This window comes from Gobio gobio, assembly GCF_949357685.1.
Source record: "Gobio gobio genome assembly, chromosome: 15".
In the NCBI taxonomy this organism is placed as follows: Eukaryota; Metazoa; Chordata; class Actinopteri; order Cypriniformes; family Gobionidae; genus Gobio; species Gobio gobio.
The window spans coordinates 9,855,184-9,869,270 of NC_137108.1; the positions used below are offsets into that span (position 1 = coordinate 9,855,184).

The 14,087-nt window shown below is 38.1% G+C and overlaps 1 protein-coding gene across 1 annotated transcript in view; it reads right to left on the reverse strand.

The window, feature by feature from the left end:
* Positions 1–14,087, reverse strand: part of adamts16 (ADAM metallopeptidase with thrombospondin type 1 motif, 16) — a 125,109-nt gene that overhangs the window by 53,572 nt on the left and 57,450 nt on the right. Inside the window, exons 14-16 of the mRNA XM_079837961.1 lie at positions 10,912–11,042; positions 4,127–4,250; positions 2,281–2,525 (exon numbers count right to left, since the gene is read on the reverse strand). Coding sequence (XP_079694087.1) covers positions 2,281–2,525; positions 4,127–4,250; positions 10,912–11,042 — 500 coding nt within the window. The remainder of the gene's footprint in view (positions 1–2,280; positions 2,526–4,126; positions 4,251–10,911; positions 11,043–14,087) is intronic.

The window sequence follows — 14,087 nt, forward strand, 5'->3', positions numbered from 1 at the left end:
TTGAAGTTGACTACAAACACAGAGGTTTATCAGATTTTCCGTCTCGCCATATTTATTCTTTGCAGCCTTTAGCCACTGCCTACAGTGCACTGGATCCTTCAATGGAAACCCAAAGTAACTTCCACTAAACTTTTACTCTTTGAATTCTTGCACCCAGGAACAATACAAGTCAACACCATTGTGACCATAAGTTTGCTAAGAAGTATTTCCTACTAAAGCAAGGCGGTATTTGACTCTGTTAAGGCTCAAAGATTTATAAAATCATTATGGGTGTTGAAGTTTTCCTACCTATTTGACAAAAAGGAAAGGCAACAGGCTTTTTTTCTCAGTTATTTTTAGTCAGGTAGCACCAAAAAAAAAAAAAAAACCCTTTCTACTGTATAGGCAGCCAAGTTTTATTGAAAGCCCATTTTGCCAGTGGTGAAGTAGCCCTTTAATTTTGAATTCAGCAATTCTAACTGTAGCTGTGTTTCCATCCAAATTTGTGAATGTAACTTATGCGCAAAATTGCAATATCGCATACAACATTGGTGAATAAAGCACCGTTTTCATCCATATATAATCATTTTCATATATAATAAATTATTTGCGTCTCAGAGAAACTTGTGCATCTCAATAAACTTGTCTAGCTTTCAGAGGCAGATGCTGCTGTTTGGGAACGCAGTCATGTAAGACAGTTCTAGGATGGAAATATACAGAGCATCATTGACAACAGACTTCTGAATGACCAAAACAGCATTTCAGATGCTTTGCAAACAAGATTTTTCCGCTGGTTAGTACAGTTATGCTGTTACATCGCGGAAGTCACATGATTTTTTTTAATGTGCATCAAGGAATTTATTCGGTAAATGCATTTCCATCGTAGTTTATGTGCATGTTTTCGTATCGGATAGAACATTTATCCGACTCAAACGAGCGCATACGTTTTTTATGCACATTTTTAGAATTAATGCACATCTAGGCGTTTCCATTCAGCATTTTTTAATGCGATATCCCAAAATGCACATAAAATAGGTGGATGGAAACATAGCTAATGTCATGTGATGTTTTTCAGTGAAAGTATTAACATATTTTCCTTACACCTTGAAAAAAATGTCCTTACACCTTCAATAAACACATTTTAAGCATTATAAAAATAAAAATAAACTCAAATAAATATATATTTTCAAGCATATTTTCAATTAGCATGAATTATTAATTAATTACTATCATTAAGTTTTTGGGAAGTCACACCACATTGCATATTCCAACTGTCCTTGTCTTGTCATAAAAAGGTCAAATTCTCTGATATTTTGACTTTGATTTGGCAGTCAAACTACTTAAAGGGATAGTTCACCCAAAAATGAAAATGACCCCACTCATCCTCAAGTCATCCTAGGTGTATATGATTTTTCCCACAGACGAATACAATCAGAGTTATATAAAATATGTCCTGGCTCTTCCAAACTTTTTAATGGCAGTGAATGGCTATTTCTGTTTTGAAGTCCATAAAAGTGCATCTATCCATCATATAACTGCTCCACACCGCTCCGGGGGGTTAATAAAGGCCTTCTGAAGCGAAGCCATGGGTTTGTGTAAGAAAAATATAAACATTTAAAACTTTACAAACTATAATCTCCAACTTCCGCTAACTGTCATACGTGCGTTCACGAGAGACGTAGGATGCTCCGGTGAGAATATGCTAGTTCTCGCGAGAACCAAGTTTTGTTTTGCTCTATTCTCTGTGCCTGTGTCCTACGTCATACGCTGGAATGCGTCATACGCTGGAACGCGTACGACAGTTAGCGGAAGTTAGAGATTACAGTTTGTAAAGTTTTAAATGTGGATATTTTTCTGGCACAAACGCATCGCTTCACTTCAGAAGGCCTTTATTAACCCCCCGGAGCGGTGTGGAGCAGTTATATGATAGATAGATGCACTTTTATGGACTTCAAAACAGAAACAGCCATTCACTGCCATTATAAAGCTTGGAAAAGCCAGGATTTTTTTTTTTTTTTATAACTCTGATTGTATTCGTCTGAAAGAAGAATGTAAATAAATCTCAATAAATCTATGTTAGATATTTCAGTGTAGATGAGATGCACACTTTACACTATAACTCTGACAAGCAGTATGACACACCAGCCCAGCGCTCTCTCAATAGACACGGAGAGTGCCAATGAGGGCAAACTTATTACAGAGCGCAATAAAACTGAATACATAGAAAAATTTGTTATTCTAAAGAATGTAATTGACCAGTTACATAATTATGGAATATAAAAAAAGTTAGGCAACTACTACCTCAACCACCAGCGTCTCATTAGTGGGTCCGGTGGAGGTGAGGCTCTCTGGACGATTGTAGGGTCTCTTGTAGTCGAACACAGCCCCAGCAATGGTGTGTTGTCCAGGCCAGTCCACTGTCCAGCGTCCATTCAGATAATACTTCCTCTGCAGGTTCCTCAGGGCCAGATAAGAGCTGGAGGAGTTGAGCTCCGTCACACGGATACTTCGCGCTCCTGCCGGTACGGTCACCACACGGTAGTACTCTACACAAGAGACATTGCAGAAATTCAATTTTTATTTTATTTTTTATTAGACTATACCAATATTTTTAAATGTTTTTACATGTTTTGCTTATTGTTAAATTTTGAATGACATACACACAATTATTTCACAGGTAATTTCCTTATGAGTCACTTATGAGGTACCATCTTGGTTAGAATTAGGGTTGTTAATAAAAATAAAAAATAACTACATACACAGATTTCTGTATTTGAGAATAATTGCACCTAACATTCTAATTTGAAAGCATAAATATATTTTCACAATGAATCTCCATATTATTGTAGAAATAACATAAGACAGTATTAAAAAAAAATATATAATATAAGTAAATATGTTGTATTTTAAATATTTTTTAAAGTAAATATATATTTTTGTTCACTTTATATTAAGTTCCAATAAATTAAGTAATTATTATAGCCATTCAACATTACAGTATAATTAAAAGCCAGATCTAAACTGCATATTACCTGCAAATGTATTTAAAATACATTAGCATAGCTAGTTTAGGAAGGAAGAAAGTGGAAAAATAAACTCTAATTGCATTAATTATTTTAAAGGGGACCTATTATGCCCTTTTTTTAAAATCTTGATTTTGTTTTTGCAGTCTACTAGAAAAGGTTTTCATGCTTGAATGTTCAAAAACCTTATTTTTCACATATTTTACATTATTGCAGCACCTCTCTTCCCAGTCTGTCAGTAACACTCTGTTTAGTTCCTGTCTCTATGAAGCCCCACCTACTGAAAAGAGCAATGCTCTGATTGAGTGTGTGTTGGGATTGGTCTACCGCATAGAGCGTGTTTGGGAAATGTCCTTCCCCTAACCATAACCGCAAGTTTTAACCAAGCGGCAAACTCCTTCAGTTTCTCTTGAAGCCAATAGGGAAGTGAATTAAACTGCAATTCATCAACTGGCCGCTAGGGACAGGCTCCAAAATGGGGCAGAATCTCATTGAGCTCCATGTTAAAATGCCCAACTTTACAGCAGAAAAAAACATGTTTACAGCCTGGTACAAATTGTGTTTTTGGTCTATATATCTAATTTTGCCCCTCATGACAACTGTGTATGTGTGTGTGTGTGTGTGTGTGTGTGGGGGGGGGGGGGTCCCACCTCTTTGCCCATTTTCTGTTATCCGGGAGTGACGCGCTGACAAGATGGCAACAGCCGGGTTTGAGGCTTAAAAAACTGCTCTTTAGAAACCTATGGTTGACGTCACGGACACTACGTCCACATTGTTTTACAGTCTATGGTTTTAACACACTACTAAGGCAACTCAACAAGGCCCCTCCCCCCTTTTCATATGCATTGGCTGGGAATTATTGACGAATGAGGAATATTGTGATTTGTTCGTTCCCAGAAGAAAACTCAATTCTAAATGGAGGTTTTTCAGGGAGTTCAGAAACAGTGCGGAAACTTTGCAGACCTTTTTCCATGCTCACAGCAATATTACACACCAACGAAAAAAAGCATAGGACCCTTTAATGCATTAATCACATAAATTGATATTATTTTCCCCATACTTAGTTAGAATGCTGTTCATACGGACATAGATTGTACATGCGTTCAGAGAATAAAGACACGTACGGCTCATATAATGTTGTTTGGTGTATTGTCCTTTGTAGATCTTGCAGGTGGAGTTGTTGCCCTTGCAGATACCACACAAATCCGGCACGGCATTGGATCCCAGCACCCTGTCACAGCCCACTCTCTGGAAAACACAAATCATGACCTCTCAGCCAGCACAGAAGAAGAAATACAGCACTCCAAATTACAACATTTTAGTGTAACCAGGCGAAAAGTCATGGGAAGTGCCTGCATGACAATGCGATTGGCTGTTTACACTGTCAGTGTGATAATGTCCACAAATAGTCCAAAAACCAGCCTGGGGTGCATTTCCCAAAAGCACTGTTAGTCAGCTACAGTTGTTGCCAACAATTCAACAATTTGTTGTTTCCCGAAACCATAGTCCCAGTGAACATTTGCAAAAAGCATCACACATTTACATGGTTGGAACTACAGCTCTCAACCTGTGGTTAGAAGCATAGTTTCTTGTCATAGTATGACAAGTTGACTTAAATAGATCATGCTCTTGGGCACAATAAGCAAGCTAACATGCAGTGTTTAGTATATCATTCATTCAATTTGAATATATATGTTTCAGTCTATATATTTTAGCATCACCAGTGAACAGTATTTTTGAGGAGTGTGTATGTGCATAAATGCGTAAAGGAACCCCAGAGTAGGCTATGACGTAAGAGGGAACCCGCGATGAATCAAACATCAAATAAAGCAAAATGACATAAAAGAAAAACATTGCAGTTGCTACCCAGGTAAGTTCAACAAACTCTGTTTTTTCAGGCAGTGTTCATCACCATGGTAACTTACACTACAGAGCAGGTTTTATTATGGGTTAGAGATTGCAAACCCAAACTGGACCAATTAGCTGCAAGTAAAGATGCAATAAAGCCACTCCCCCTATATCTCTCGTTCCAAATTAAAGCAGTTTATAGTGAAAAAACTTTAGACACAAAATCTTTGGTCATCTTTTGATACTAATTATTTATTATATTTATGTTATATGAATTATAATGGGCCTGGCCCACCCAATCAAAAGCTTGGCCCACCCCTGGCCCCACGCCAAATAGCCGATTTCAATATTTCAGCTCCAGATTTTGAGAGAGATCATGGTTTTTGGTTACTTGTCATCAAAAAAATCTTAAAAAGCCTTATTTTAGACTCTTTTTCTGATTAAGATGATTTTAAACCATTTCGCGGAAAGACGCGCAAGAACTCGCACACCCAAAGCACGCACAGAGAGCCGCGTCTGACAGTTCCCTTTTGCTTCTCATGTTCACGCGTCATTTCTTGAGAGTGATCGTTTCTGTGACTTTTTCCACTAAACTATGCGATCCAAAGGGTTTTCAGCGCTCTCTCCCGTCTCACTGCCATCGCGGGGCAGAAATGTCACCAGAATGTGTGAAAAAAATTATTTAAGTTCTTGTTCTTTATATTTATAACATAAATTTATGATATGTATAAATATAAAATTGCATAAAATATTCTTGAACTGACCAAAGTATTTAAAGGGTGAAGGTTACATTACATTTTATAATAAGATGTAAAATTTTGATCTGACGTAAGAGGACAGATATGACATTTAATACATTTAAAAATACTGTTCATTTCCGGCTTTATTGTGTTATTTCAGGGTTTTGATCTTCTCTCGACTCTTTGACTAGGCTAGGCATGTTGCATATTAATTGTTCTAGGAACCTCAAAATATATTTACATTTTTGTGTATTTTGTGCTACATGATGTTCTAGTTGAGGTCATTTGTAGCATATGTAGGGCCCAAACATTAACTCAAGCCCAGGGCCCCCTAGTCCTGATTCTATTTATTGGTGCAACTGCTTGTAATTTGTTCATTTGTTCTTATTTAGTACTGATTGTTTACTTGTCTTAATATTTATTAAAATACTAATAATACTTATTTTGCAGTGTAGATTTTTGCAGGCCAAGTAAAAATCTGGACCAGAATGAACCTTTAGAAAGGCTCCTTTGCATTGAGCCCTGCAAATATAGAGACTTCCTTTCAAGACCTGCTTCTTTTGTTATACATTTTTTTGTTATTAAAAGTTTTGTTACGGGTGAAAAAATAATGAAAAAATAACGTTGAAAGTCTGGCCCCACCAGGAATTTCCTTTGGCCCACCCTGCATCTCAAAGCTGGAGCTGGGCCTGGTTGGATTTATCTGGATTTGTCAACTCTAAACCTACTCTGAAACTCAGAGTTTGTTCAGCTAGCTTCATGCAACAGGTGTCATATTTGTTACAGCAAGACCAAGTGCCATGTTGCTTTAACATCTCAGAGATCTCAAATAGATTAATTTGAAGAAGTTATTACTCCTCCACCTGCGCCTGATGTCATTATCAACAGTCCTATATTGTTGAACCAATGCGGTTCAAATGACTGAGGTGCGACCATGTTACTACGGCTTCAGAACTAGTTGGTTAGTTTCTCCAAGTGATGCATTGTACTATTAGCCTAGAAATCTAGACGCACGCTAGCGGCAGGAAATCTAATTTGCAGCCTGGGTGTCTAGCAACTCTCCGATGGCGTGCGAGCTGGAAAAACCAAACTCTGGTCAGGCCAATCACATCGTGTATAGAGTCGGTGGGCGGGCTTAACATAATGACGGCAGAGTTACGGCGGTTCCGAGTGCTACTTGTAAACAAAGAAGCTGGCGAACAGCGGTCTTTCGAATAGGCTTTGGCCGCGACTCTCGAAGACTTGGAGTTAAGCTTTTCTTTGAGAAAAGAACAAAGAACGGCTCTGAAATCATTCTTAAGAAAGGAAGATGTGTTCGGAGTTTTGCCGACCGGATACGGTGAAAGTTGAATCTATCAACTAGCTCTGCTTCACATTCTTCGCTGCTCTGGTTGGTTGTAGAGCTATCCTATTGCGTGCAGAGGGAATTTGAAAGACAACCGTTTATCCTGCCTCTCGGATTGAGCCCTGCCAATGGTGAGTTCCCTACGGTGGCCCAGTAGTGCACAACACAACGAAATTTTAAAAACATACATAAGTTCACAACACAACGAAATAAATGGAATGAAGCCACAACACAACGAAAAAGCCACAACACAACGAAATCAAGCCACAACACAACGAAAAATCCACAACACAACGAAATAGCCACAACACAACAGAGTTTTCCTTGCATTGTTCTATAGATTCGCCAATCTTACAAATATTTAAACACTACGATCAGTTTTAAGTGTGCAGTTGTATATCGACATGAAATATCAATTCAAAATCACCTACGTGCATAATAGCTGCATATTTATACTCAAGAACGCTTTTACCCGCGGCCATGGCGCTAAGGGAGCGTCTGCCAATTCCACCAAGTTGAAACATAATTTGTATGAATTAAATTAACTTTTTTTTAATTTTCAAATTCCAATGTTGTCTTGTGCATTATTAAGTCAGTTTTACCAATACAATAAAGCTGTGGAATTTTAACATGTCTGTTTTTAAATGTTAAAAGCTATTTTAATTCATACAAATTATACGTTTCAACCAATTGGTGGAATTGGCAGACGCTCTCTTAGCGCCGTGGTATCGGGTCAAAGCATTCTCGAGCATAAATATGCAGCTATAATGCATGTAGGTGATTTTAAATGAATATTTAATATCGATAAACAATGGTTAGCCTACATACCGTTAAAACTAATTGTGGTATTGATTTCTTTGCAAGATTGCCAAATCTATAGAACAGTGGCAACTTTACAGCGCTCCGAGTGCCCCAGAGTGGTTGGGAGCATTTCCGTTGTGTTGTGGCTTGATTTCTTTGTGTTGTGGCTTTTTCGTTGTGTTGTGGCTTGTTTCCATTGTGTTGTGGCTTGTTTCCGTTGTGTTGTGGCTTGATTTATTTGTGTTGTGGCTTTTTCGTTGTGTTGTAGCTTGTTTTCGTTGTGTTTTGGCTTGTTTCCGTTGTGTTGTGGCTTGATTTCGTTGTGTTGTGCCATTTCCGTTGTGTTGTGGCTTGTTTCCGTTGTGTTGTGGCTTGATTTCGTTGTGTTGTGGCTTTTTCGTTGTGTTGTGGCTTGATTTCGTTGTGTTGTGGCTTTTTCGTTGTGTTGTGGCTTGTTTCCGTTGTGTTGTGGCTTGTTTCCGTTGTGTTGTGGCTTGATTTCGTTGTGTTGTGGCTTTTTCGTTGTGTTGTGGCTTGATTCTGTTGTGTTGTGGCTTTTTCATTGTGTTGTGGCTTTTTCGTTGTGTTGTGGCTTGTTTCCGTTGGGTTGTGGCTTGATTTTGTTGTGTTGTGGCTTGTTTCCGTTGTGTTGTGGCTTGATTTATTTGTGTTGTGGCTTTTTCGTTGTGTTGTGGCTTGATTTTGTTGTGTTGTGGCTTGATTTTGTTGTGTTGTGGCTTGTTTCCGTTGTGTTGTGGCTTGTTTCCGTTGTGTTGTGGCTTGATTTCGTTGTGTTGTGGCTTTTTCGTTGTGTTGTGGCTTGATTTCGTTGTGTTGTGGCTTTTTCGTTGTGTTGTGGCTTGATTTCGTTGTGTTGTGGCTTTTTCGTTGTGTTGTGGCTTGTTTCCGTTGTGTTGTGGCTTGTTTCCGTTGTGTTGTGGCTTGATTTATTTGTGTTGTGGCTTTTTCGTTGTGTTGTAGCTTGTTTTCGTTGTGTTTTGGCTTGTTTCCGTTGTGTTGTGGCTTGATTTCGTTGTGTTGTGCCATTTCCGTTGTGTTGTGGCTTGTTTCCGTTGTGTTGTGGCTTGATTTCGTTGTGTTGTGGCTTTTTCGTTGTGTTGTGGCTTGATTTCGTTGTGTTGTGGCTTTTTCGTTGTGTTGTGGCTTGTTTCCGTTGTGTTGTGGCTTGATTTCGTTGTGTTGTGGCTTTTTCGTTGTGTTGTGGCTTGATTCTGTTGTGTTGTGGCTTTTTCATTGTGTTGTGGCTTTTTCGTTGTGTTGTGGCTTGTTTCCGTTGGGTTGTGGCTTGATTTTGTTGTGTTGTGGCTTGTTTCCGTTGTGTTGTGGCTTGATTTATTTGTGTTGTGGCTTTTTCGTTGTGTTGTGGCTTGATTTTGTTGTGTTGTGGCTTGATTTCGTTGTGTTGTGGCTTGTTTCCGTTGTGTTGTAGCTTGTTTCCGTTGTGTTGTGGCTTGATTTCGTTGTGTTGTGGCTTTTTCGTTGTGTTGTGGCTTGATTTCGTTGTGTTGTGGCTTTTTCGTTGTGTTGTGGCTTGTTTCCGTTGTGTTGTGGCTTGTTTCCGTTGTGTTGTGGCTTGATTTCGTTGTGTTGTGGCTTTTTCGTTGTGTTGTGGCTTGTTTCCGTTGTGTTGTGGCTTGTTTCCGTTGTGTTGTGGCTTGATTTCGTTGTGTTGTGGCTTTTTCGTTGTGTTGTGGCTTGATTCCGTTGTGTTGTGGCTTTTTCATTGTGTTGTGGCTTTTTCGTTGTGTTGTGGCTTGTTTCCGTTGGGTTGTGGCTTGATTTCGTTGTGTTGTGGCTTGTTTCCGTTGTGTTGTGGCTTGATTTATTTGTGTTGTGGCTTTTTCGTTGTGTTGTGGCTTGTTTTCGTTGTGTTGTGAACTTATGTTTGCTTTTTATATTTCGTTGTGTTGTGAACTTATGTTTGCTTTTTATATTTCGTTGTGTTGTGCACTACTGGACCACCGTAGTTCCCAGACCCAACATCTTGATGTGGGTCTGGATTGTCAGGCTATTGTACTATGGTAGTTAATCAGCATGTTCGATGATCGGGAAACGCACCCTTAAATGGATCAAACTGGTGGAAATAAGTGGATTAATTATTAAAAAAACCATCTCACCAACTCAGATATCAGCCCGTTCTGTAATGTCCAAATCTGATCGAACTTATAGTAATAACACAGTGTGTGAGAATAAACCTGCACATGTGCCTGCGGCCATCAGGTAAATACAGGTTTATCAGAAACACGCTCAAATGTAAACATTAATAAAGAAGTACAAGATGTCTCAAACTGTATGAAATCCACAGAGATCAAATGCGCTCAGCTAAATAGTTCTCTTGTATGTTCATGTGCAGTGTGTAAAAATATTCTTTCTGTAATGTTTTCAGTGCAAACTACTTATGTCATCAACTCATGTATAATCTAAAACATGAAATGACAAATGACTCAGCTTATTCATTATTACTGTTTATTTAAACTGAATCCACTGAACTACAATTGCAACGTGTCACTATTTCATACTACCACAATTTCTCTTTTAATATAATGGCGGATCTAAAATGTTGTCAGTGAAATGCAGATGCTGAAGTCAAATTTAATGGAAAAGAATTGCAGTTGGCTCTCTCGCTGCAAACACGCAATGTGAAACTGATGTGTGTTCTGGAGGAGAGTCTCTCCAGAAAGACGTTTTCTATTTTTTTCAGTTTTCTGAACTAAACTGAGATGAAATGCATTTGGTCGATCTGCCTCAACAGGGATTTCCACAGCAGAAGAAAACATAAAACCAAGCACTGTGAGAATTCACAACAGATGATCCCTCTTAAAAAACTCTGGCTCTAATGATAACACACAAACTGTGTCAGTAGTCCATTATCAGAGAAGACCCCCCAGTTAAAGCACAACTGAGAGATGCTTTTATTATAGTAGTCATGTATTACAATTCAGAACAAACCACTGGATAGAGAATAGAACAAGCCTGAGTGAAGAATGTTTTGCATTCAACAGAGCTGAGAGTTACTATCACATCACTCAGTTACTTGCAAGTCACTAGACTACGGACAGACAGTATCTATACTTATAATATCAACAGAGACAATTACTTAAAACCTCAGGTTATACAGTATCACAAACTGAAAATCGTGAATATTGTACTTTACCTCACAAATGCCATCAATGCAGACATCTGCGCTGTCCTGTGTGCAGAGCGTCCCATCCCTTACTTTACTGGAGAGGGCGAAGAAGAAGTCGTAACCTTCAGCGAAGCAGTACAGCTTACACACGTCTTGATCTGGAACAACACACATACGCACACATGCACACACACGTTGGGTTTTCATGTTTTATGGGGACATTCCATAGACATAATGATTTTTATATTGTACAAACTGTTTACCCTACACTAGCCCTATCCCTAAAACTACCCATCACAGACAACTTTCTGCTATTTTAGAAAAACTTTTTTTTTTGATTTTTTGATTTATAGGCTTGTTTCTTCATGGGGACCAACAAATATCCCCACAAGGTCAAAATGTACTGGTATTACTATATGTGTGGGGACAATTGGTCCCCATAATGTAGGGAATACCAGGACACACACACACACACAGGAATATCAGACAGTTCATTGAACACAATGTCCAAGCTCTGAGATCTCAGAAAATCTCATATGCATTTACACCATCAGTTTCCTTTCAGGAATCTAAAATGAAACTATAATCAGTGGCCAGTGAATTCAAAGTATTCACCCCTCATTAGTTCCTGCTCTGACTTTGTGAAACTATAGCATATTTACATAGAATAACTATCTTAATTTATAATATTTTGTCCTGCTTGGTTTGCATAGCCTAATCAATCACACTAGGAATGAACTCTGAAATCACACAAAATACATTAACCAGGTACAACTGTGTTGGTTTCAAATCCATCTGTGTTCAATTGTCTGAAAGCACACCAAATATCACTGACTCGGTAAGTCTCACAACTAATGAAGCCCAAGGAACTTCGAGATGAAGTTGGAAAACAGCTGGAAATGATTATAGAGAGACTGAAAAAGCTCTGAATCTTCCTAGAGGCACTACGAACACTGCCATGATAACCCAATCCCCCACCATTAACCACCATGAACTTTAAAATCAGAGGGAAATACCGTGGCAATAAGAAGCCCCATTCACAGTCTAAACTCTAGCAGTAAATCTAAAATCTGTAATGTTGATAAGAAATGTGGTTTCAGAACGAACTAAAATTTGGAACTGGTAACATTTCCTAAGCAGCAAAGTCATCAAGAATGGAAGAGATGGCAGCATCATACATTGGGGGTGTTTTTGGGAGGAACTGAAAAGCTTGTTGCCATTTACAGTTTTTTCATTCGCTTTGGTGCTATCTTCACAAGTAAGGTGTACATTTTCAAAACTCTTAGTACAAAAATCCAAACTGTTGCACATATTTTCAGTCCACATAACCATTGTTTCAAACACAAGATTGTTACAATATGTGACGAGAACCTTTGGTTTAATCACCGAAACACAACAGTGTGATCTTCTTTCAGTTTAGTACTTTTAATTATCAGTTCATCCAACAGCAAACAATGCAAGATAAATGTTTTAAATCTCCCTCTGTGCTGAATTATCTACAGTATCTACAGTAACACAGGCTACATATGCCTCATTAGAAAATACACTTACATTACCTAATTTATGTAATTGAATCCATGATGTTTGTAATAGTATTCAGTGTGTTATCAAAAGGTGTGATACAGTTATGACACAGCAAAAAGTTTAATAAAGAACTCGTCTTCTGTCCAAACATAAACTGTAAAGAATGATTGACTTTTACATATACGCCAGGTTATTGTGACGCATTGCTGCCAGCGGGCCACATACAGAGATGAGCGAAATGTTTGAATTTGCATGATGGTAACTCAAAGTTTTACCATTTCGTTAAGGGTAACAGGTGCCATGGACCGCTCATGTTCGCATCAGTGGCATAACTTTAACCTAGAAATTACGGACCCCGGTGCACAAATATCATAACTCTATATTAGGCCTACTGTAATATATTGTATCCTATACTGTAATACATATATTCCAGAAATGTATTAAAAAGAAAGACGCTTTCAGCCTTACTCAAAGGCCGCGGAAACAGGCCAGTGGGTTCGTTACGCACGTCAATCCATTCCCGGCGTTCTTATTTTGCTTCTTATGTATTAAATATACAGGCAATTAGTTTATGAAACCTTGATCAAAATTAAAATACAACTTATAGAAAACGAAATTCACTTTAAAGAAATGATTTCTGCAAAACAACACTCAATAGAAATCATGTCTGACCCCACTCCATGTCTCCAGACATATTGCGCGTCTTATAGCCTATCTTACTCATGCCGACGAAAGCACCCGCAAATTCTTTAATATTTTTCATTGTTGCAGTTTTATTTACCACTTCGTTATTTTGGCCCGGAATTTCGTTTTTTGGAAATATGAACTGAATTTAGAAATTAAATTTGAAATTAAAAACTTTGCGTTTAATAAACAAAATACATTTTTGAAGCGTTTGGAGTGGAGTAGGCTACTTGCAAAACGTAGCCTATTTAGATTCATAGTTAGGCTATATGTTTAAATATTAGCCTATTATATTATTGTTTTAATTTTTATATGTTGATGATGAAAAGTGAATTGTATTTTAATTTTGATCAAGGTTTCATAAACTAATTGCCTGTATATTTAATACATCGGAAGCAAAATAAGAACACCGGGAATGGATTGAACCCACTGGCCTGTTATCGAGGCCATTGAGTAAGGCTGAAAGCGTATTTCTTTTTAATACATTTCTAGAATGTCTTAATTACAGTAGGCCTTATAGATAGTTATTATATTTGTGGCTGCACCGGGGTCCATCATTAGGTTAAAGTTACGCCACTCAGGCTAATCATGATTGGTCCATGGCACCTGCTACCCATGGCTGTTAAGAACTATCGGCTTCATCAATAAATTAGGCTACAACAATATCGTGCTATGGGCACTGCCACTGATACAGGCAGCGGATGATATATTTTACGCTGAGCTTGCTTCTGCTATTCAAACAAGTGTGACAAAGGCATGGGCTAAATAAATTATCTAATATGGATACAGACATACACATCACTACACAAGACATGCCCTTATTAGGAGAAAATATACGTCATTTTAACGAGAAAAATCTGTCGTTTTAACAACATACGATCTCGTTATTACGAGAAAATGATGTCGTTTTTAGGACACAAGATCTCGTTATTACGAGAAAAGATGTTGTTAAAACGACATAAGATCTCGTTATTACTACATAATTGAGTGGAAAA